Genomic DNA, 22,856 nt, shown 5'->3' with positions numbered 1-22,856 from the left:
CTCCCAGGAGGAGCTCAGGGTGACATTCTTGGAAACTGATGGATGCAGGGATGGGGAGCTGGGCATGGCCACTTCCACCCACCAGGAGGGCTCAAAAAAGACTGCCCACATGAGGGGAGACTGGAGGGAGGCCTGCTGAGCTGACAAGGTGAGGAGGCAGCCAGCACCAGGAGAACTAGGAAATTTGGATGATGTTCGGGGGCAGAATGCTTTGACAGGCAGACAGAGCACTTGGGGCGGCTGTGAAAGCCTGGAGTGCAGGCAAAGAGTCTGGACTGTGTCCCTGGAGACTGGCCATGCTCTCCAGGCATCCAAGGATGCTGATCAGAAAAATATTTCTGAGCCTGCATGAGATCATATTAATTTATACATGTATATAAACACATATTATTTACCATCTTTGCATACATAAAAAAATCAGTAAAGCTTAATTTCTGTCTTATTTTGTAGATTAAAAAATAAACAGGAGATTTGATGTGGTTTTTCCACCCCTCGACAAGAGAGTCTCGAGTACCCACAGGGAGACCACCCTTCCCAGCCGTGGGGAAGCCACCCAGGCACTGTGGCTCAGAGGAACATCCGTGATCAGATCTGCTATCAAGAGAGACCCCACCTGCGTTGGCATGGAGGCCGGATGGGACAGAAGAGATGGGAGGTGGGGAGGCGAGCCAGGAGGCTGCTGGCCGAGAAAGGGGGTGGGGCAGGCAGGGATGGATGGCTGCAGGTAACAGAGGGGAAACTGAGGCCACAGAGGAGCAGGGGGTCAGATTCCAGGTTATAAAGTGGCAGAGGTTGGACCGAACCTGATCTCCTGAAGGGACCCCATGTTCTCTCCCAGGAACTGGAGGAGGGCCTTGCCCTTTGCAGCCCCCGGGACCCACTCAGTGAGCAGGGCGGTCATGAGGTCCTCGGAGATGCCTGGCCACAGTCCTCCGGCAGCCGCTCAAAGACTGTCCTGGATAGGGGGCAGATGAGTCCTGTGTGTCCCCAAAGGCGGTCCTGGGTGCCCAAGGTCACATGAGAGGGAATATGAAGGAAGAGCTCCGGAGAGAGATGAGACGCCCGTCACTGGAGGTGTGCAAGCCAAGGTCATGGCTCTCTGGCCTCCAAAGGCGATGTCCCTACAACACCGTGAGGTCCTTGAGTGGGTGCCATCGTCCTGGGCAGGGTCCGCTGGGAATGACTCTGCCAGGCCAATGACCTCATCTGGGGGAGGCAGGCGCCCCCTCCCTCAGTGGGCACCGCGGCTCCTGCCCCGACCAGGCTTCCTCACCGGGGACCACCACGAGGAGGACCAGACTGGGAGGTACCGAGACAGACTGGAGACTCAACAGGAAACGGGAGTGGGGGTTTCAGAAAGGGAGGCAGGAGATTATTAATCTCTTGATTAATAGCAGCGGGGCCGGCGGGGAGGGGGCGGGGCAGGGGCGGTCCCACCGCAGTTCTTCGGCAGGAGGCAGGGTCCTCCGGGCGCTGGCCTCCCCACAGTCCACGCCAGGCGTTCCCAAGTGCAGACGGAAGGAACAGCAGGCCCAGAGGGCAGTGTCCCCCACCCAGGTCGTCACTCACACTTAAGCCCGGGACCAGAGTCTACTGGTGGGGGACGGGAAGATGGTGGGGCGGAGGGTACCGCCGAGGCGGGGGAGGTGGACACATCCAAGCTTCTAGACCCACCCAGGCTGGCTGAGGAGGGGCAGGAAAGAAGGCCACGTTCTAAGAAAGCACTAAGTCCAGGACTTCCTGTGGCCTTGTGGGCTGCAGGCAACCCAGCCCGAGGTGGGAGGCTGGCTGGCAGGGGGCCGTCTGGCGGAGAGGAATGAAGGAGGCAGAAGTTCCGGCAAACCCCTCGGCTCAGCACATCTGGAAGAGGTTGGCTCTAATGCCATCAAAGAGCTCGGAGGGGCCAGGCAGAGAGCTGAGGGCAGGGAAACCAGGCTGAGGAAAACTTAACCCCCGCAGCCCCGGGGCTCCTCCTTCCGAATCTGGCTGGCCCTGCGACCACCGCGTCCAGCCGCTGACCAGGGGTTCTGGAGGGCGGAAGGGCGGTGGGTGACAACACCCGACATCCGGCTGCAGGCCAGGGCTGTGTTTCCCACCCCGGAGCAAGATGGGGCCGTTTATCCCCATTTCCCAGGTAGGGAAACTGAGGCACAGGGAGCGGGCAGCACCCCTCATCCTCTGAACTGGTTCTGAGGGCCCTCGGGGCAAGGGTCCGGGTCCAGCCCCCTCACTACAAGCCAGAAGAAGAAGCCACCAGGGAGAAGACTGCCCCCCTCCAGGGTCTTCGGTCCTGCTGTTCCCTCTCCCCATCCTGCTTCCGCAGATCTCAGCTCAAGTGTCCCCCAGGGAAGCCCCAGAACCAGGGCTCACAGCAGAGACACCCTTCCCGCCATTGGCTGTGAGTCTTGGATGGACATAGCCCTCACGCCCCAGCCCCACCCCCATCTCTGAGAGGGAGGGGTCCTGATCTTTTTGCACACTAGTGCCTGGCACTTAAGTGCTCACTCAGAACTAAACAGCTAAACAGACCAGACACAGGCTCAGAGAAACCTGAGTCAGGGCTGCAGGTCCAGAAGCCAGAGCAGGCATCAGAGGACCCGGGTCCATACTAGCGTGGACAGACTGGGCCCCAGGCTCAGTCCTCCAGGTCTCATGTTTGTCTGTGAACAGTAGTCTTGGGTGCCACCTCCCCCCCCCACACACACACATTACAAAAATCCTACATAAAAAAATCACAGAATGGGAAAATCCACACCGGACACAGTTGTAATACAATTTTTTTCCCTTCGTTTAAGAGGATGGATATGTTTCTCTAATGAACATTCGTTGAGCGCCTTCATGTGCCCAGGCTCTGGGATGAGGACACTGTGGTCCTGCCACAGTGATGTGTTCGTGGTGGTTGGAGAGTCAGCACTGAAATCAGACTGCCTGGCTGCCACGTGGTTGCCCCTGCACAGGGGATGGGTGCCCCGCCCTGGCCTTTTCTCCTAGCGCTGCTCTGACAAGTCGCCCCCACTCCCTCTGGGGTCCAAACCCCAATCCTCCCACTCCCTCATTTCCCCACCTCCCCCACTACCACCCACACCCAGCCCCGGGCTCCTCAGCACTTGTTCTCCTATGGCTGTCCTCTGCCCATCTTCACCAGCCGCCTCCCCACTCTCCCACCTCATTGCTGGCAGTTTACAAACACGCTCCTGTGTCTCCTGTCTTAAAAACCAACCAAAACACCTCCCTGGGCCCCGTGCTCCGCCTCCAGCATCCAAGCCCCATTTCTTGCTTCCCTCACAGCAAAACTTCTGGAAAGAGTGTTCTATTCTCCAGTCTTCATTCCTTCACCCCTCACTTTTCTCCTCCACCCATGCCATCTCAGCATCCATCCCCATCACTCCCCAAAACTGTCCTTGCCAGGGTCCCCAGTGACTCCATGTTGCCAAACCCAATGGTCCTCCATTGGCCCTCATCCCATTGGCCACCCAGAAGCCCTGAGAGACTCCTACTCTCCCTCCCAAAACTTTCCTCCCAGGACACTGGGTTTTCTGATGCTGCTTCTGACCTGGCTGCTGCTTCTCATCTCCTTAGCCCTACCTCCCAGACTGTTCTGGGATCAGCACCCCTTCTCCATCTACTCATCCCCAAGTTCACGTCCAGCCCCATAGCTTTAAATACCATCCGAATGCTTGTGATTGTCAATCATATCGTATTCACACGCACATACCATCGCACATGCATACTAAGTCGCTTCAGTCGTGTCCAACCAGCTCTTTGCAACCCCATGGACTGTAGCCCGCCAGGCTCCTCTGTCCATGGGATTCTCCAGGAAAGAAAACTGGAGTGGGTTGCCATGCCCTCCTCCAGGGGATCTTCCTGACCCAGCAGTCAAAGCCACATGTCCTGAGGCTCCTCCATTGGCAGGCGGATTCTTTACCACTGAGCCAGGAGGGAAGCTTGCACATACTGTTACATTTTAACATCTCTGATACTGAAATTCATGTAACAGTTGATGGTGTGCTATGGCTTAATTTGAAACATTCTTAGGTGCCATAGTATAATGCACTTCTTCCTACCAATGGCATATGAGAATCCATGAAATTCAATATGGCCCCAGAGTCTTCCTGGAACTCCAAACTTCCTTACTCAACTACTTACCTGATACCCTGTTCCCCATGGATCCCCCACAGGCATCTCAGACTTCACTTGGCCCAAGAAGAGCTGTTGGTTTCTACCTCCTGGGGATGATCTCTGGTTAGTGTCCCCAGTTCAATGAACGGCATGCCCAACCAGCAAGCCTCTCACACTGAAAATTTAGAGTTATCCCTAGTTGCTCCCACCCATAAGTGATCAGACACTCTGGTCATCTCAACTTCCAGAGCACCCCCTGAATCCACCCACCTCTCTCCACTTCCCCAGCTCTCACCCACTCTCATCTTGAGCTTGTGTCTACTTTTCCCTCAGCAGCCAGTGATCTTTTCAAAACCTAAATTAGCCCATCTCAGGGACCTCCAAAAAGTAGAGAAACTATAAACCCAAAGCAAGCACAAGGAAAGGAAATAGTGACCGACTGTATTTTCTTGGGGTCCAAAGTCACTCGGACGTGAAATTAAAAGACTCTTGCTCCTTGGAAGGAAAGCTATGGCAAACCTAGACAGCCTACGAAAAAGCAGAAACATCACTTTGCCAACAAAGGTCCATATAGTTAAAGCTATGGTGGTTTTTCCCGTAGTCACGTATGGATGTGAGAGTTGGACCATAAAGAAGGCTGAATGCATCAATGAAGAATTGATGCTTTCAAATTGTGGTGCCGGAGAAGACTCTTGAGAGTCCCTTGGACAGCAAGGGGACCAAACCAGTCAATCCTAAAGGAGATCAACCCTGAATATTCATTGGAAAGACTGATGCTGAAGCTGAAGCTGTAATACTTTGGTCACCTGAAGCGAAGACCCAACTCATTGAAAAAGACCCTGATGCTGGGAAAGATTGAAGACAAAAGGAGAAGGGGACGACAGAGGATGAGATGGTTGGATGGCCTCACTGACTCAGTGGATATGAGTTTGAACAAACTCTGGGAGACAGAAGGACAGGGAAGCCTGGCATGCTGCAGTTCATGGGGTCGCAAAGAGCTAGACAAGACTGAGCAACTGAACAGCAAGCACAAGGAAAGACAAAGTATACAGAAGAGCAGGAATCAAATTAAAAATAGAAAATCAATAGAGAAAAATCAATGAAACCAACAAGCTGGTTTTCTGTAAAGATCACAAAAATGACAAGGCTCTAGCAAGACTGACAAAGAAAAAAGGAAAGAAGACACAAATTATCAATATCAGGAACAACATAGGGAAGAGCACAACACACATCAATTTAACAACTTAGAAAAAAGGGACCAATTCATCAAAAAACACAAAGTACCCCAACTGACTCAATATGAAATAGATCATTTGAATAGCCCCATAACTATTAAGGAAATTGAATTTGTAGCTGAAAAACTCCCCATAAAGAAATCTCCAGGCCCAGATGTTCACTGGAGACTTTTTCCAAATGTTTCAGAAGAATTAATAGCAATTGTACATAATCTCTTCCAGAAAATAAAAGAGGAGGGAGCACTTCCCAACTTATCATATGAGACCTCGATACCAAGTTCAGACAAAGACAGTACAAGACCAGAAACCTGCAGCCCAATATCCATCGTCAATACAGACACAAAGACCCTTAGCAAAATATTAGCAAATGGAATTTGTATTACATTTTTAAAAATTACATATCACGGCCAAGTGGAGTTTATTCCAGGGATGCGATGTTGGTTCAGTATCCCAAAACCATTCAATGTAATCACCATATTCACAAGCTAAAGACATCCCATGACCATGTCAATCAATGCAAAAAAAATTTTTTTTTACCAAATTCAGTGCCCATGATTAAAAACTCTGAGAAAAACAGTAATAGAGAGAACTCCCTCAATCTGATAAAGAACATGGATAATACAAAAATTTTACAGTTAATATTACAGTTGAAAGTGAAATGCTTTCCCTCTATAATTGGGAACAAAGCATTCTCTCCACTCTTATTTATGAGTCCTGAAAGTTCTAGCCAGTGAAAGGGCAAGAAAAGGAAATAACAGACATACAGGTTAGAAAGGAATAAACAGGAGTGTTTCTATTTATAGATGACATGATTGTCTTTGTAGAAAATCTCAAGGAATCTATACCCAAACTCCCAGAACTAATGTGTGGGTTCAGCAAGGTCATAGGATCCTAGAAGATCAATTGTGTTTCTATGTACTAGCCATGAACACATGGATATCAAAATTAAAAATTCAATTTTACCAACTGTATTTAAAAAAACGCCCTATTTACAATCATTTAAAAAAAAGAGAGAATTTATATGCCAAAAACTATAAGAAATCCAAGAAATCAATGAAGAAAGATGAAAGAAATAAAAAATTATCTAAGTAAATGAAATCCATATTTCTGGATTGGAACAGTCAACATAGTAAAGATATCAATTTTCCTCATGTGGATATACAGGTTTAATGCAATTTTTATTAAAATCTCATCAAGATTTTTGGTCGATAGAGACAAAATTAGTCTAAAGTTTATATGAAAAGACATAGGAACTACAGTAGCTAAAACAGTTTAAAAGAGAAGAATGGGGGCTTCCCTGGTGTCCAGTGGTTAAGACTCCAAGCTTCCAATGCAAGGGGCACAGGTTCCATTCCTGATTGGGGAACTAAGATTCCACATGGCCCATGGCACAGCACCCCCCCAAAAAAATTTTTAAAAGAGAAGAAGAAAATGGGAAAAGTCAGTCGACCTGATTCCAAGTCTTACACAGCTACAGAAATCGAGTCTGTGTGATACTGGCAGAACTATAGACACACGTATCAATAGAATAGAAGAGAGAATTTAGAAAGAGCCGGACGTGACTGTGCCCAAATGATTTTTGACAAACATGCAAAAGCAATTCGATGAAGGGAGGATGTTTTCAACAAATGGTACCAAAACAGCTGGGACACTGCATAGACCAATAAAACGAACCTTGCCCTAAATTACACACCTCGTGCAAAAATCAACCTAACCTGGACCACAGACTCGTGTGCCAAATAAAAAACTATAAACTTTTTAGAAAAAAAAAATAGGGGAAAATCTTCTTAGACTTGACACCAAAAGCACAATCCATAAAACGAAACACTGATCCACTAAACTTTGTTCAAATTAAAAACTTTTGCTCTGCAAGAGACTGTCATAAGAGGATGAAAAGGCAAGTCACAGAGAGGGAGAAAATATTTGCAAACCATGTACCTGACACTGGGTTAGAATACATAAAGACACCTCAAACCTCTACAGTAAAGAAAAAAACCCAACTAGAAAATGGGCAAGCGACATGAAGAGACAGTTAATGAAAGAAGATATACAGATGGCAAACAAGCACATGAAAAGATGTTCAACATTATTAGCCCCTAGGGAAATGCAAATTAAAACCACAGTGAAACAGACTGCACAGAATGGCTGAAATAAAATATAGTGACCACACCAAATGCTGGCCAGGATACATGAAACTGGATCACTCAGACATTGCTGGTGGGAACGTAAAATGGTACAGTCACTCTGGAAACAGTCTGGCAGTTTCTTTAAAAACTAAACATGCAAATACCATGTGACCCAACAACTGCACTCCTGGGCATTCACCCAGAGAACCAAAAACCGATGTTCACAGAAACGTGAATGTACACAAATGTTTATAGCAGCTCTATTCATTACAGCCCCAAACTGGAAATGACCCAGTTATTTTTAAATTAACAGACAAATGGTTAAACTAACTGTGGCACATCCATATTACAAAATACTACTCAGCTAGAAAAAGGAAGAAGTTCTTTTGTGTGTGTACTGGGCACAGCATGTGGGATCTTGACACAACAGAGTAGATACTGTGTACAAATACTTCTGGTTGTTCACTTAAAATGGTTAAGATGGCAAACTTTATGAGGATCTTAACACAATGTGAATTTACAATGACCTTGAAATAAAGTTTAATTTAAAAAAAAATCCTAAAGCAAGTCATTTATCATCAGTACCTAACCTTTCAATGGGGACTTCTCTGGTATTTCAGTAGTTAAGAATCCATCTTCCAATGCATGGGATGCAGGTTTGATCTCAGGTCAGGGAACTAAGATCCCATATGCTGCGGAGCATCTACGCCCGTGCACCGCCACAGCTGAGCCCAAGCACCCCAACTATAGAGGCCAGGTGCTGCCATGAAAGAGCCTGCACGACGCAACAAAGATCCTGGTGCCACAACTAAGACCAGACACAGCCAAATAAACAAACACACATTTCAAAAATAAAACCTTCCCTGGCTTCCCAACACTCTCTTACAATAAAGTCCAAACTGACCCTTGCTGAGATCAGTCTCTGCCTCTGTACTGTCCTCACCTGCTCTGCTTCTGGACACGGACCTTTCTCTCTCAAATTCCTTCATCCAGGACCTTGCTGCCTTAGGGCCTTTGCACCAACTGTCTCTACCCCATCTTCACATGGAAGCTCTTTCTCTCGACTCAGCATCCAAGTCATCTCTTCAAAGAATCTCTCCCATGTCCTCTAAAGTTCCTGAGTCTTACTCAGTCACGTTACCCTTTTTAAATTTCCTGAACTCATTAGGAGGGTGTATTTTTTTTTCTTGTTTTCATATTTCAGTTCAGTTCATTCGCTCAGTCGTGTCCGGCTCTTTGCAACCCCATGAATCGCAGCACGCCAGGCCTCCCTGTCCATCACCAACTCCCGGAGTTCACTCAGACTCACGTCCATCGGGAGAAGGCAATGGCACCCCACTCCAGTACTCTTGCCTGGAAAATCCCATGGACGGAGGAGCCTGATAGGCTGAAGTCCATGGGGTCGCTAGGAGTCAGACACGACTGAGCGACTTCACTTTGACTTTTCACTTTCATGCATTGGAGAAGGAAATGGCAACCCACTCCAGTGTTCTTGCCTGGAGAATCCCGTGGACAGAGGAGCCTGGTGGGCTGCTGCCTATGGGGTCGCACAGAGTCGGAAACGACTGAAGCAACTTAGCAGCAGCAGCACGTCCATCGAGTCAGTGATGCCATCCAGCCATCTCATCCTCTGTCGTCCCCTTCTCCTCTCACCCCCAATCCCTCCCAGCATCAGAGTCTTTTCCAATGAGTCAACTCTTTGCATCAGGTGGCCAAAGTACTGGAGTTTCAGCTTTAGCATCATTCCTTCCAAAGAAATCCCAGGGCTGATCTCCTTCAGGATGGACTGGTTGGATCTCCTTACAGTCCAAGGGACTCTCAAGAGTCTTCTCCAACACCACAGTTCAAAAGCATCAGTTCTTCGGCGCTCAGCCTTCTTCACAGTCCAACTCTCACATCCATACATGACCACAGGAAAAACCATAGCTTTGACTAGACGGACCTTTGTTGGCAAAGTAATGTCTCTGCTTTTAAATATGCTATCTAGGTGAATATAAACTCCACTGGGGGACTTCCCTGGTGGCTCAGACAGTAAAGAATCTGCCCTCAATGCAGGAGACTCAGGTTTGATCCCTGGGTTAGGAAGATCCCCTGGAGAAGGGCATGGCAATCCACTCCAATATTCAATCCCATGGACAGAGGAGCCTGGCAGCTACAGTCCGTGGGGTCACAAAGAGTCAGACATGACTGAGTGACTTTTGCTTTCACTTTTTCAAACTCCATCAGAGAGAAGATTTAGTCTTATTCACCATCATATTCCACTCCTGCCCCCATGGCACAAAGTAGGTTCCTTTATAAACATTTGCTGAGACCCTTGAGTGCCTGAACAAACGCAGAGAAAAAGGCCTACGCAGGGCTCCTGCGGGAGAGGGTGGGGGCGCAGGGAGGGACTGGGGACACATGCCAATCCCCCAGTGCATTCCAAATCGGCCTCACTGTGCCCAGATTTGGTTACACTCATGTTTTCACAACCACACCCTCCCTTCCCCCACCTGCGCGGTTTTGTCATAAAAATGTCATCAGGGTGTAATGAAATAACGTGATGACTTCATAGTGCTCAGCAAAGAGAGGCCCCACCAAGGATTATGGCCCCGCTGATCCCCAAATCTCACTCTGCAGACGTGCAGAGACCCCTCCTCCCTGCCGTGGCCCCAGCGCAGGCTTCACACGGAGCCGGGTGGGCGGCAAGAGGGCGCTAGTGCAGGTGCCCCAAGCGCTCAGCAGCAAAACAGCTGCACACCCGCTCACGAGTCACTGGATGTTTACGCCTCTTCTCTGAGAGTCGGAGCCAACGTACCGAGGGCGTACCACCAGCAAGACACTGGCCTGGACGCGCCGTCACCCCAACGCCAAATGCCCCCAGTAACTTCATACGACGCATCATTTTTACAGAAGAAACAAGCCAGACCCCCACCCCCTTCCCTTCTCTTCCTCCCCTGTGTGGGCCCAGCCCGCATGTACCAGTTCCATTCGTGCTCCAACCATGCTTCTCACTCCCAAAAAGAGCCATCCTTCAGCGCCCCCATAAAGGCTTGAGGTGCACCCACCATAGGCACTGTCCCCCAGATTCAAGGGAGAGGCCAGTGGAGGCCTGGAAGCCAGACAAGGCTATTTAGCCAGGTGCCCAGAGAATGGTCTAGGAGAGGGGTGTGGACTCCGGATGGACACATTCTCCTGGCCTCATGGACTCTGTACTCCACGAGGATGGGCATGGCCGGAGGACCAGAGTGGCCTCCCTAAAGGGTCTCCTTGACCTGAGTGGAAAGGCCATCTTCCCCAGGCACTCTGCTCTGCAGGGTGGTGGAGGGGTGCAGGCAGGCCCCTCCTTCATGCCTGTCCATCTCCTACGGCTCCACAGGTGCTAGAGAACATGGCGAGACAGCTGCTCTGAAAAAAACCCAGAGCTCTGACCCAGCAGGACACTCCCCAGGCACGAAGTGATGGATGGAGGGCTCCTCACTCAGCTCACCCTCCTTTCTGCCTCCCGCCTCCTGCTTTGGGTCCTCACTGCCCAAAGTGCTCCCATCAAAGAGAAAGAAATGCCTCAGCCAGTTGTCTTGGCAGGAAGGTTAGGGGAGATAAATCTATTTAACTGAAGGCTCCTGGACTAGACGCTGCAAAATCTATGGAAGGACCAGCTAAGCCCCAACTCCTCAGCTGTGTGACAGCACAGAGGTCCCTTCTGTCATCACCCAGCCCCATGCAGGGGTCTCCCTCCCCATGATGAGAGACCCTCCCAATCATGACCACTAGCTGTTACTGCTTCTTTGCTGTGAGTCCCTGCCTCAGCTCCGACGTCACCTCATCCCAGGAGACTTCCTGATCACCACCCCCTCAGGATGAGGTGCCTGGCAGAAAGGAAGTCAAAGGAGGCCAAGATCTTGAGCATATCATCGGCCCCACATGGAAGTACCTCTTCCAGATTGCTGTGACGTTAATAAGATCCCGTTATCAAAGACTCTTTTGGCAAACGCGGCAAACGCTGTCTCCTGCGTTCGACCCAAGGTATCGTGAGACACAGGAGAACACACACTTAAGACACAGAGCCTGCCCCAAAGGGCCCCCAGGAATCTCCCAAGCTCCTCCTGCCCTGAGGCTCTGCTGAGGGTTATCAGCCCAGCGAACAAATTTTTGAAGCACGCACTCTTAAGAAAACTATAAAATGATGCTTTACAGGATTTCCCTGGTGGTGCAGTGATTAAGAATCCACCTGCCAATGCAGGGGACACTGGTTCGATCCCTGGTCCGGGAAGATCCCACGTGCCGAGGAGCATCTAAGCCCACATATCCCTACTCCTGAAGCCCGAGCTCCGCAACGAGAAAGGCCACCATAATGAAAGGCCCTTGCATCACAGCCTCCACTCACTGCAACCAGAGAAAGCCCATGCTGCAATGAAGACTCAGGGCAGCCAAAATAAATAAATAAAATTTGTAAGTTATTTAAAAAGTATGCTTTAAAAAAATTAGACTAAGAAATAATAAACTCACTGAGACAGAACTATACAATCTGGAGCTTTTTCTTTTTTCTAATTTTTTGCCCACAGTATGCAGCATGTGGGATCTTACCTCCCCAACCAAGGATCGAACACACACACACATACCCCCCAAATTGGAAGCTCAGGATCGTAACCACTGGGCCACCAGGGACGTCCCTGGAGCTTTTTCTTACCTTGGTAAATGCCCCTCGCAGAAAGCCCCAGCTCAGGAAAGCCCTCCCCTCAGGTCTGGGCCCCCACACATGTCCACACAGCATCAGTGACAGATGTAACTGCACTTGTAACCGTGGTGCTTTGACTAACGTCCCCCCTTCCCACCCCACTGTCATCGCCCCAAGTCAAGGACTGGTCTACGTTCTCACCTGCATTCTCCTGGGAGCTTTGGCGTGTGTACAAAGGAGGAGGTCAACAAATGTTCGTTTGGGGGGAAAGGGGAGCTGGGCCTTGAAACCTCAGAAGCATCCCAATGGGGCCTGTTTGATGGGCCAGAGTCAAACCCAGCCCAGCCCCTGTGACTCCCTGTGACCGTGGGCAAGTCACTTTGCCTCTCTGAGCCTCCATCGCCTCATCGCAAGTTTGTAGACTGGTTTATCAGACAAGAACTTTGCTCCATAATGATCTGTGTTCCAGCTCACCATCACAAGCTCGCTGTGCATGAATTCTACATGTCCTGACAACTCTGATCTCATTTTATCCTCCAAAGATCATTGATTCAGTGATGTTTCTTGAGCCCCTGAACACCAGGCACTGGGAGCCTAGAGGGACTGAGACAGCCTCCTCTCCTGTGGCCCCCAGGCTGGTAGGCTGGGCAGACGATGACCAGGCTGACCACAGAATGAACGCTGTGGGTCAGAGAGCAGTAAATGCTAAGAATGAGATTAGGCGGGATAAAGGGCTGGAGAGTTACAGGGAGAGGGAGAGAAGAGAGACCCTGGAACAGAGGACAGCATCCCATAAGGCAACACAGGGTTTCCAGCTGCTCCAGCGTGAACACAGCCCAGGTGAAAGGATGGCAAAGGTGATGCCCCGGGGAGAGTCTGAGCCTCTAGGACAGCCTGGTCCATGTGCCCAGAGCCCAGGGAGCGAGACCGTTCATGGGGTCAGGAAGAGAATGGTCAGCCACGGAGAGAGGGATGGGCTTTTAAGTGAGATGGGAGCTCCTGGAAGATTTGGAGGAGGGCCATGCCATGATCAGCCAGAAGGAGCTAGAAGGGGACCGGAGGGATGCGGGGACACAAGTGCGGTGGCTGCAGCCAGGACAATGCCTCTTAGACGCGAAAACAGCAGAACTGGGACCTGAACGCAGGTTGCACTTGGTTCCCCAGGTCACCAGGCAGCAACCCGCCACCCCACCTGCCCAGCCAGCAGCCCGAGGTCACAGAGGGCGTGCACTCCAGTTCAACTCAGACAAGAGTTACTGGCAAGGAAGAAAGGGGGGTTAACCCCTCCCTCCTTAACAAACAACAGTAACAGAAGTAGCGAGGACAATTACACCAGAAATGCAGTATTCCTTGAAAGAATGGGAATTGAGTTTTACTTCACAAAGCTCCTGCTGGCTGAAGTTTTGAAGGCAGAGGGCAGGCTCATGACAGACGCATGATTGAACATTCTGTTCTCGACTCCTGATACCAAGGGGAGGGAGAGACCTCCCTGAAAGGCCTGTAAACACCCATTCCAAAGACAAGGCCCCGATGCTCCTGAACCATTGTTTTCGTTATTTCTTCAGTCATAAAGCAAAGGGCCCTTGTGAAAATCAATGAACATTTAACATTTTTTCAGGTGAGGTCAGTGACTCAGTACTTAGCTCATTTGGCTTTTCTTAAAGGTGCCTTACTGTATTTAGAAAATATAAAAACCTCAGGCTGTAATTTTGACATTAAGAAAGCCAGCCCACTGCTCCCTTCCTTCCAAGGTTTTCTAGTAAAGGGAATCCTGACAGTTCATTCTCTAAACCCAAATACAACCCAGTGGAGTGTGTGTGTGTGCCTGCATGCATGAACTTTTTTGTTCCACATTCAGTGCTTTGTGTTTGTCCAGGTTTTCTGATGTATAGCCCACTCATGCTCAGTCATGTCTGATTCTTTGTGACCTCATGGACGGTAGCCCGGCAGGCTCCGCTGTCTGTGGAATTTTCCAGGCAAGAAATACTGGAGTGGGTTTCCTACTCCATGGGATCTTCCTGACCCAGGGATTGAACCTCTGTCTCTTGGGTCTCCTGCATTGGCAGGTGGATTCTTTACCACCAGTGCCATTGTGGAAGCCCTTGTTTCCACCTTGGGAGCTGACCGTGGAGTGTACCCAACACACAGGACTGCAGTTAAAGCCCAATATGGAAAAACAAAAATACAACTGTTCATGTTTATGCCTCAACTCCGAAGACATAGGTATGAGTTTACTGAAGTCAAATCCTATGTCTTGTAAAGAGCCGTTTCCGAGCTGGGCTCCCTACTTGCACAAATCGAGACTGGTGGGATTGGAACTGTGAGACAGGTATACCCTCACTCCTCATGGCCTGAATTCCAGCCCCAATCAGCAGTTTATCTGTTGGAGCGGTCGTTCCTCACAATGAGCAAGACCCACACTGTCAGGGTCACTTATAGACCCAACTCCAGAGACCCTTCTTCTCAGAAGATGCTCCCAGGATCAGATGATGATGACCCAGTCCTCTGATGACCCCTGATGATGAGAAAAGCAGAAGAGTCTTGGAATCTGGGTCCTTGGAATCTGAGACATGAGGGAGGGAGGGAAAATGGGGTCTCTGTCCCCTCTGCTGAAAAGGAAAGGGAGTTAGGGGTAACTTCCCTGGTGGTCCAATGGGTAAGACTCTGTGCTCCCAATGCAGGGGGTCCGGGTTTGATCCCTGGTCAGGGAACTAGATCCCACATGCCACAGCTAAGACCCAGTGCAACCAAGTAAATAAATAATAGTTTAAAAGAGGAAAGGGGGAGAATAGAGGGACTGTGGAGCCAGCAGGGGCAGGAGATGGATAACCATGATCCTGCCTACTGTAAAAAAAAAAATAAATAAAAGAGGAAAGGGGGACTAGCATCTTTTCTTCATTATCAATCCATTGGTCATCCTCTAGCACAACATTTAAAAGTAGCCTTTTGCCTTCAATTTTTAATGGATGTATCCATTTACTTGGGCTTCCCAGGTGGCTTAGTGGTGAAGAATCCACCTGCCAAGCAGCAGATGCAGGTTCGATCCTTGACTCGGGAAGATTCCCCTGGAGAAGGAAATGGCTACCCACTCCAGGATTCTTGACTGCGAAATCCCATGGACAGAGCCTGGTGGAATATAGTCCATGGGGTCACAAAGAGTTGGACACGACTGAGCGACTAAACAGCAACAGCAGAATCCACTTACTTACCATTCCTCCTGCAGAATGAGTATATCAAAACACTTGTATACAACACAGACCACAACTAAAGAACCTCTACTACTAAGAAAATGATGAAAATCAAAAGTCACTATTTGCAAACACCATAATAATAATTATGGCAAGCAAGAATCATCAATGGATGCTAAAATTACTGGGAGAAAGGAGGAAGAGGAACAGCATATCTGTCTAGACTCCAAATATCTCCCCACAATATACTTATAAATGGCAAAGAGAGAAATAATTACACAACAGTGGAGAAACCTGGCTGAGACACCACCTTAACCAAGTGATCAAAGTTAACATCAGCAGTATTGATTCTATGTACCTCTTCATATGCGCGCCAAGAAAGGTACAACATGCCTTTCACAATCTCCTCCCCCAAAATGCATAATCTCCATCGAATAACTGGTTAGTACTTTTACAAGTGCTGAGGTCATGAAAGACAAAGTAAGACCAAAAAATGGCCCCAGACTGGAGGAGACTAACAGACAAATGTAAAATGGGGAAAATAAAACCAGAAAAATGATATGAGTAGGATGGTTGGTAACATTTAAATAATGTCTTGGTTTAGAGTATTATATCATTGCTAATTTCCTGGCTTGGATAATTGTACTATGGTTCTAGAAGATATTAACCTTAGGAAAAATGCTATAGATTCATGTCTGTGTTTCCCCCAACCCCCACCTCTAAATTCTTATGTTAAAACCTAATCCCCAGTGTGATGGTATTTGAAGGTGGGGCCTTCGGGAAGTGATTAGGTCATAAAGGTGGAGCCCTCATGAATGGGATTAGCACCCTTTTAAAGACCCCAGGGAAGATACATTGAGAAAAGGACTGTCTATGAACAAGGAAGAGAGCTCTCTCCAGATAATGAATCTGGCAGCACATTGACTTTGGACTTCTCAGCCTCCAGAACTGTGAGAAATAAATGTTTGTCATTTAAGCCCCCCAGTCTATGGTGGTTTGATACAACAGCCCCAAAAATGGACTAAGGCAGGGAAGCTGATGAAAGGAAAAGCTACACAGAAACTCTGCTTACTAGTTTTTGCAACACTTGTGTAAATATAAAATTAAACTTTAAGAAAAGTTTGAAAAAACACTTGTAAAATTGTTAAAATATATATGATAATGTGATTGAAACATGGTCTGGAGTGGCTAAATTAGACAACCACTTAAATACCCATCAGTTGAGGGAATGGGAAATAAATGATGATGCTCTTCTACAGTGGAATACTACACAGCTGTTAAAAATGAGGTGTCTCTATGGGAATATATTGCAAAATATTTTCCTGGGGGAAAACCAAGTTATAGAACAAAATAACATTACTTAATATTTGTTTAAGAAAATATGTTTACAATCAGGGACAAAGAGAATAGATTGGTAGCAGCCAAGGGGGGCCTTGGAAGTTTGGGATTAGCAGATGCAAACTGGTATATACAGAAAGGATAAACAACAAGGTTCTACTGTTTAGCATAGAGAACTATATTTGATATACTGTGATAAACCAAAATGGAAAATAATATGAAAAAGAATATATATATATATATACATATATGTATAGGTATAACTGAGTCACTTTGCTGCACAGAAGTAATGAACACATTGCAATTCAACTATACTTCAATAAAACATAAATTAAAAAAGAAAAAATATATTTACATATATACATATATGTGGAGAAAAAATCTGTAATGACATTTTAACAATGGGATTATGGAAGTGACACTGGAAGAGAAGAGAATGTTCATTTTTTACTTTACTCAGTTACGATCAAATGTTTGAACTTCTTTTTAGCAGTAAGGATATATCACTATCTTCATAATAAAAATAAACAATAATAATTCTGGCCTAGGAGCATACTCCTGTGGGTCCCACCAATTCATGCTGCAGGCTGATTCTGGGGTCAGCTCCATGCTGAGCCCTATAGTGGGCAGCGCTGTGTGGGCACAGGCCCCAACTCAGGGGCTCACTCTTAATCTTTGGGGATGAAAACATACCCAACTCATGATGACTCTGTGATGGTTAATTTTACATGTCAACGTGGTCGAGCCACAGTACCTAGCTCTATGGTCAAATATGAATGGATGTTGCCATGAAAGTATTTCTTTAGATGAGATTAACATTGAGGGAGTAAACTTTGAGTAAAGCAGATTACCCCTCCATAATATGTGGGCCTCATTCAATCAGGTGAAGGCCTTCAGAAAAAGACCGCCCTCCCCTGAAGAGGAGGAAATTCTGCCAGCGGATTGCCTTCTGACCCCAGCTGCAACGGTAATTCTTCCCTGTGTCTCTGGAGCCTACCCTGTAGTTTTTGGAGGTGCCAACCCCCACCACCACATGAGCCAATGCCTTAAAAATCTGTCCATCTCCCATATATATCTACTACCACACACTATTGGTTCCGCTTCTCTGAAGAACCTTGCCTAAAACAGATCCCCCACGCAAATGTCCTCTTAGTGGAGGGCACAAAGTGTTCTCTTAACACACAAGGGAGAGGGATTTGGAGTTTGAGGAGGGTGGTCCCAGGAAGAAGATGAGGAAGGGTCTTTGAAACAGAAAGCTAGAGCTGGAGACCAGTAGGGGTGAAACGGTAAGGAGTCCAGTTCCGGGAGCTGGAGCAAGACCTGAAGGGGCAGAGGACAAGGAGGCAGGCAAGGCTGGGTCTCAGAGTCCTTGGACGTCTAGTCACCCATTTAGACCTCTCCCTGTGAATGTTGAGGAGCTCCTGAGAGCTGGGAGTGGAGGACACTGGAGACAGAAGTAAGGCTGTGGAGCGGGGTGGGGCTTGAGATGGGCGGGGCCATGAAATGGGCAGGGCCGTGGTGGGGTGGGGCTGGGCAGAGGTGGGGCTTGGGTAGGTGTGGCTTGAAAGGGGTTGGGGGGCTGTGGTGTGGTGGGACTTGAGGGGTGGGGCTGTGAGGTGGACGGGGCTGGTGGTGGGTGGGGCTGTGAGGGTGGGGCTTGAAGTGGGCAGCTCTTGAGAAGAGGGGCTTGTGGAGGGATGTGTGTGTGAATGGCCTCGCCTGGCCCTTTTGCTCATCAAATATCCGCTGGATTATGAGGATCTTTCAGCTGGGGAGCAAGTCCCTTTCATCTTTGCACACACATTGTCCCCATACCCCATACACAAAAGCTGCTCCATAAATGCGTGCCGGCCTCTGTTTCCAGGCCTCAGCCCTCCTACCCCAGCAGCTCTGCTAGAGCTGGGTTCACCCAGAGGAAGTAAAAGGAAAGGCAGAGCTGGCCAGCCCTGCGGCCGTTACCTCACGAGGTTGGCGCAGGGCCCAGGCCACCGGCAGCTCTGGTACACGCGCTGGACCACCGTCTCCGAGCCGTTCTGCACCTGGCAGGACACCGTCCGTGTCACCGTGTGATGGCACCAGTGCCTGTGGGGAGAGCAACAGTCGCATCAGTCCCGCCCGTTCCTGAGGCATCTGACTGCGGATCAAAAGGCTGTCCAAGGCCAGACGGGGCCCCTCCACATGCCTGCAGGGCCACTGCTGCTGGGCAAGGGGCCCGCTGAGACCCTCTGCCTCGGTCAAAAGGAGAGAGTAGCCACACCCCGTAGCCATCAAGCCCCCCGCATCATTCCAGTCTTCCAACAACTCCGTGTGAAATCAGGATGGGGCTGTACCCCTGCCAGGAAATCCCCCTCTTGAAGGAAAACTGTCGGGGAGATGATTAGAACACACTGGAACGCGGGGTCATAGGGACAATCACAGGATGGGCATGGGGCTGTGAAACTGTGGGAACCCAGCAGGGCCCCCCACCCAGGTCCTAAGAAAGGGGAAAGATCAGAGTCAGCCAACCCTAAGTGTAGGGGCAAAGAGTGGAGGCAGTCCGAAGAAGAGACAGCAGAGTGAGCAAAGGCAAGGAGCTGAGACAGACCGTCGTGGGTTCAAAGATCTGCCTGCGGCCAGAAGACTGGAGGAAGGGGAGGAGCCAGGAGACACCAAGAGGCCTGGAACCTGCCAGGCTAGAAGTGGGTCTCATCCTGACTTTGGTGGGAACCACTGAAAGACTCTGAGTTGTGGGCAATGATTCAGATGATTCTGATTTCAGAAAAGCCCCTCTGGTGCAGTGTGTAAGAGCTGAGGAGGCCTGAGCTGGGACCCAGGGAGGTGGGGGTGCAGAACATGTGCAAACAATATGGTGATTAGATCAAGATGGCAGACACCTCCCCCCTCCCATCTCCAGATCCTAGAAATTGAAAATCTAAAAGTAAGTCCCCCATGAAATCATCAAGATGGTGGCAGAGGAGGTCCCTTACTCAATACCCCCCAATAACAATAATCTGGCAGTCGTCCTCAGACAAAAATGCCTTTGTGGGAGCTTTGGGATTTTTGCAAACTATTTATTTGATAAGGACTGATATCAAAATATATAAGGAACTCATAAAACTCAATAGCAAAAATTAATAATAATCCAATAAAAATGGCCAAAGAATCTGAATAGACATTTTCCTAAAGAATACACATAGAATACATACAGATGGCCAACAGACACATGAAAAGGTACTCAGCATCAGTGTGTGAAAGTCACTCAGTCATGTCCGACTCTTTGTGAAACGACCCCATGGACTATACAGTCCAGGGAATTCTCCAGGAAAGAATACTGGAGTCGGTAGCAGTTCCCTTCTCCAGGGGATCATCCCAACCCAGGTCTCCTGCATTGCAGGCAGATTCTTTACTGGGTGAGCCACCAGGGAAGTCAAAGAATACTGGAGTGGGTGGCCTATCCCTTTGCCAGGGTATCTTCCCAACCCAGGAATCGAACCGGGGTCTCCTGTATTGCAGCAGATTCTTTACCGGCTGAGCTACCAGGAAAGCCTCGTCAGGGAAATGCAAATCAAAATAAGATATCACCTCACACCTGTTAGGATGGCTGTTATCAAAAAGACATGAGACAACAAGGGTTGTTGAAGGTGGAGAAAAAAGGGAAGCACGGTACAGTATTGGTAGGAAGGTAAATTGGTGCACCCATTATGGCAGGTTCTGTAAAAAAATTAAAAATAGAATTATTATATGACCCAGGAATCTCACTTCTGGTTCATCTATCCAAAGGAAACAAAATCAGTATCCCAAAGAAATATCTGCGCCTCCACGTTCGTTGCAGTATTATTCACAATAGCCAAGATGGAAGCAACCAAATGTCCATCGGCAGATAAATGGATAAAGAAAATGCAGCGTATATACACAATGGAATGCAATTATTCAACCACAAGAAGGAAAGGAAACCTTACCATCTGTGACAACATGGATGACTCTAGAGGACATTATGCTAAGGGTATAAAGTCAGACAGAGAAAGACAAATCTGTATGATCTCATTTATAAGAAGAATCTGAAAATGCCAAACTCATAGAACCAGAGAGAACAGTGGTTGTCAGGGGAGAGGAGGATGGGAGAGATGGGGAGATGCTGGTCAAAGGATACAAAATTCCAGTTATAAGATGAATAAGTTCTGGGGATCTAGTGTACAGTTTAGATCTGTATAGGGTGATTATGGTTCATAATACCATACTGTACACTTGAAATTTGCTAAGAGAATAGATCTTCAGTGTTCTTACTTGTGTTCTTATACACAAAAAGAAGGTAGCTATGTGAAATGAGAGATGTGTTAATAATCCGTGGTAATCATTTCACAATGTATATGCAATTAAATCATCACATTGTAAACCAAAAAAAAAAAAATCAAGTTGTACAATCTAAATAAACACTTTTTAAATTTGTCAATCAGAATTCAATAAAGCAGATAATACAAATAAAAAAGTCCCTAGGAGCATTGGAAAACAAAAAGCAGTGGGACCGGTACTTTGAGGAATTTGAGGAGCTAAAAGCACCAGGCACTTAACTGAAGGAGGAAGCACAGACCAAAACACACAGGGAAGACTGGGTTCAAGGCGGGCGCACTCTAGGAGCAGCAAATGTGGCCAATGGGATAGGGGAGGGGTGCAGAGGCGACTGTCAGAGGACCACAGGAGAAGGAGCCAGACAGGCAGGACCAGGATTCCTATTCTTGCTGGTGTCAAGAGTCAGGCATTGGTGTCACACAGATGAAGTAAGTTAGAAAGAGAAAAACAAATATGTATATTAACACATATATGTGGAATCTAGAAAAATGGTATATAGATGATCTTATTTGCAAAGCAGAAAAAGAGACACAGACATGGAGAACAAATATATGGATACCTACCAGGGGGGAAAGCGGGGGGCGGGGGTGGGGGAGGCATTGGGAGACTGGAATTGACACAAATACACTATTGCTGCTGTGTATGAAATAGATAACTAATGAAAACATACTGTACAGCACAGGAACTCTAATGCACTGTGGTGACCTGAATGGGAAAGAAGTCCAGAGAGGAGGAGATAGACGTATAAATATGGCTGATTCATTTTGCTGTACAGTAGGAACTAATACAACATTTGTAAAGCAATACTTCAATAAAAAATTAATTAACAAAAAAAAGAATCAGGCATTGAACTGTCCTGTTTCGTGGCAGATGTGATCAGAATGGATGCCTCAAAGGCAGATGACCTCCAGGAAAAACTGGAACTCTCTCAAGGTCAGACAGCTGAATTCTTGAACATTCTTTATCCTCTACCTATTCCACCAATCCACCAAGAGGCAAAGCAGCAATGAACAGAGAAACAGAAACAGCTAATGGAAAACCCCAAATGCCAAGAATTTCAAACTATTTAAGGAAAAAAGGCCAATACCCTGAAAGGCACTGACTCAACAGAGAATAAATCACAATTCAAGAAAAAAAACAATGAATAGAGCAATTGGAGATGCTTCCTTATGGAGATGGTTGTCTCCAGTGTAATTAATGTCCTCAAGGAGACATAATTTTTCACACATAAGAAATACTATGAAATGAAAAAGTTAGATGCCTTGGAAATGAAATATGACTGGGAAAAGAAAAAAGGCTCAACAGATGGGCTGAAAATTCAGAGCAGACAAATTAAGGAATGAGCTGATGAGTGGATGTGAGCCATGACCTCTCCAAGGATGCACTGCAGAGGGACACAGAGATGGAAAATGTGTGAGCAAAGGTGAGGTACCCAGAGGACAGACCAAGTTCCAACACACATCTATTAGGGGAGACCAGAGACAGCACAGGAATGTATAGACTTGAAGCAATAATAAAGAATATTTCCCAGAGCTGAAGAAAGACGTGAATTCTTTTGCGTGTGTGAATAATTTTTTCATTTTTAAATATTTTTATTGAAGTACAGTTGATTTACAATGTTTCAGGTATACAGCAAAGTGATTCAGTGTTTTAAATATATATATATACATACATGTATATTCTTTTTCAGATTCTTTTCCATTATAGATCATTACAAGATATTGAATATAGTTCCCTGTGCTATACAGTAGGTCTTTATTTTTAGTTCATTTATGTATAGTAGTGTGTATCTGTTAATTCCAGATTCCTAATTTATCCCCCTCCCAACTTTCCCCTTTGATAACCACAAGTTTGTTTTCTATCTCTA

General features: G+C 47.5%; 1 protein-coding gene across 2 annotated transcripts in view; it reads right to left on the bottom strand.

The window, feature by feature from the left end:
* Positions 1-22,856, bottom strand: part of COL26A1 (collagen type XXVI alpha 1 chain) — a 164,225-nt gene that overhangs the window by 102,900 nt on the left and 38,469 nt on the right. For both annotated transcript variants that reach the window (XM_027527373.1, XM_027527374.1), the window contains exon 2: positions 18,623-18,745. In XM_027527373.1, coding sequence (XP_027383174.1) covers positions 18,623-18,745 — 123 coding nt within the window. The remainder of the gene's footprint in view (positions 1-18,622; positions 18,746-22,856) is intronic.

Source organism: Bos indicus x Bos taurus, chromosome 25, assembly GCF_003369695.1.
Source record: "Bos indicus x Bos taurus breed Angus x Brahman F1 hybrid chromosome 25, Bos_hybrid_MaternalHap_v2.0, whole genome shotgun sequence".
Classification (NCBI taxonomy): domain Eukaryota; kingdom Metazoa; phylum Chordata; class Mammalia; order Artiodactyla; family Bovidae; genus Bos; species Bos indicus x Bos taurus.
This window is presented reverse-complemented; position numbering and strand designations above follow the sequence as displayed.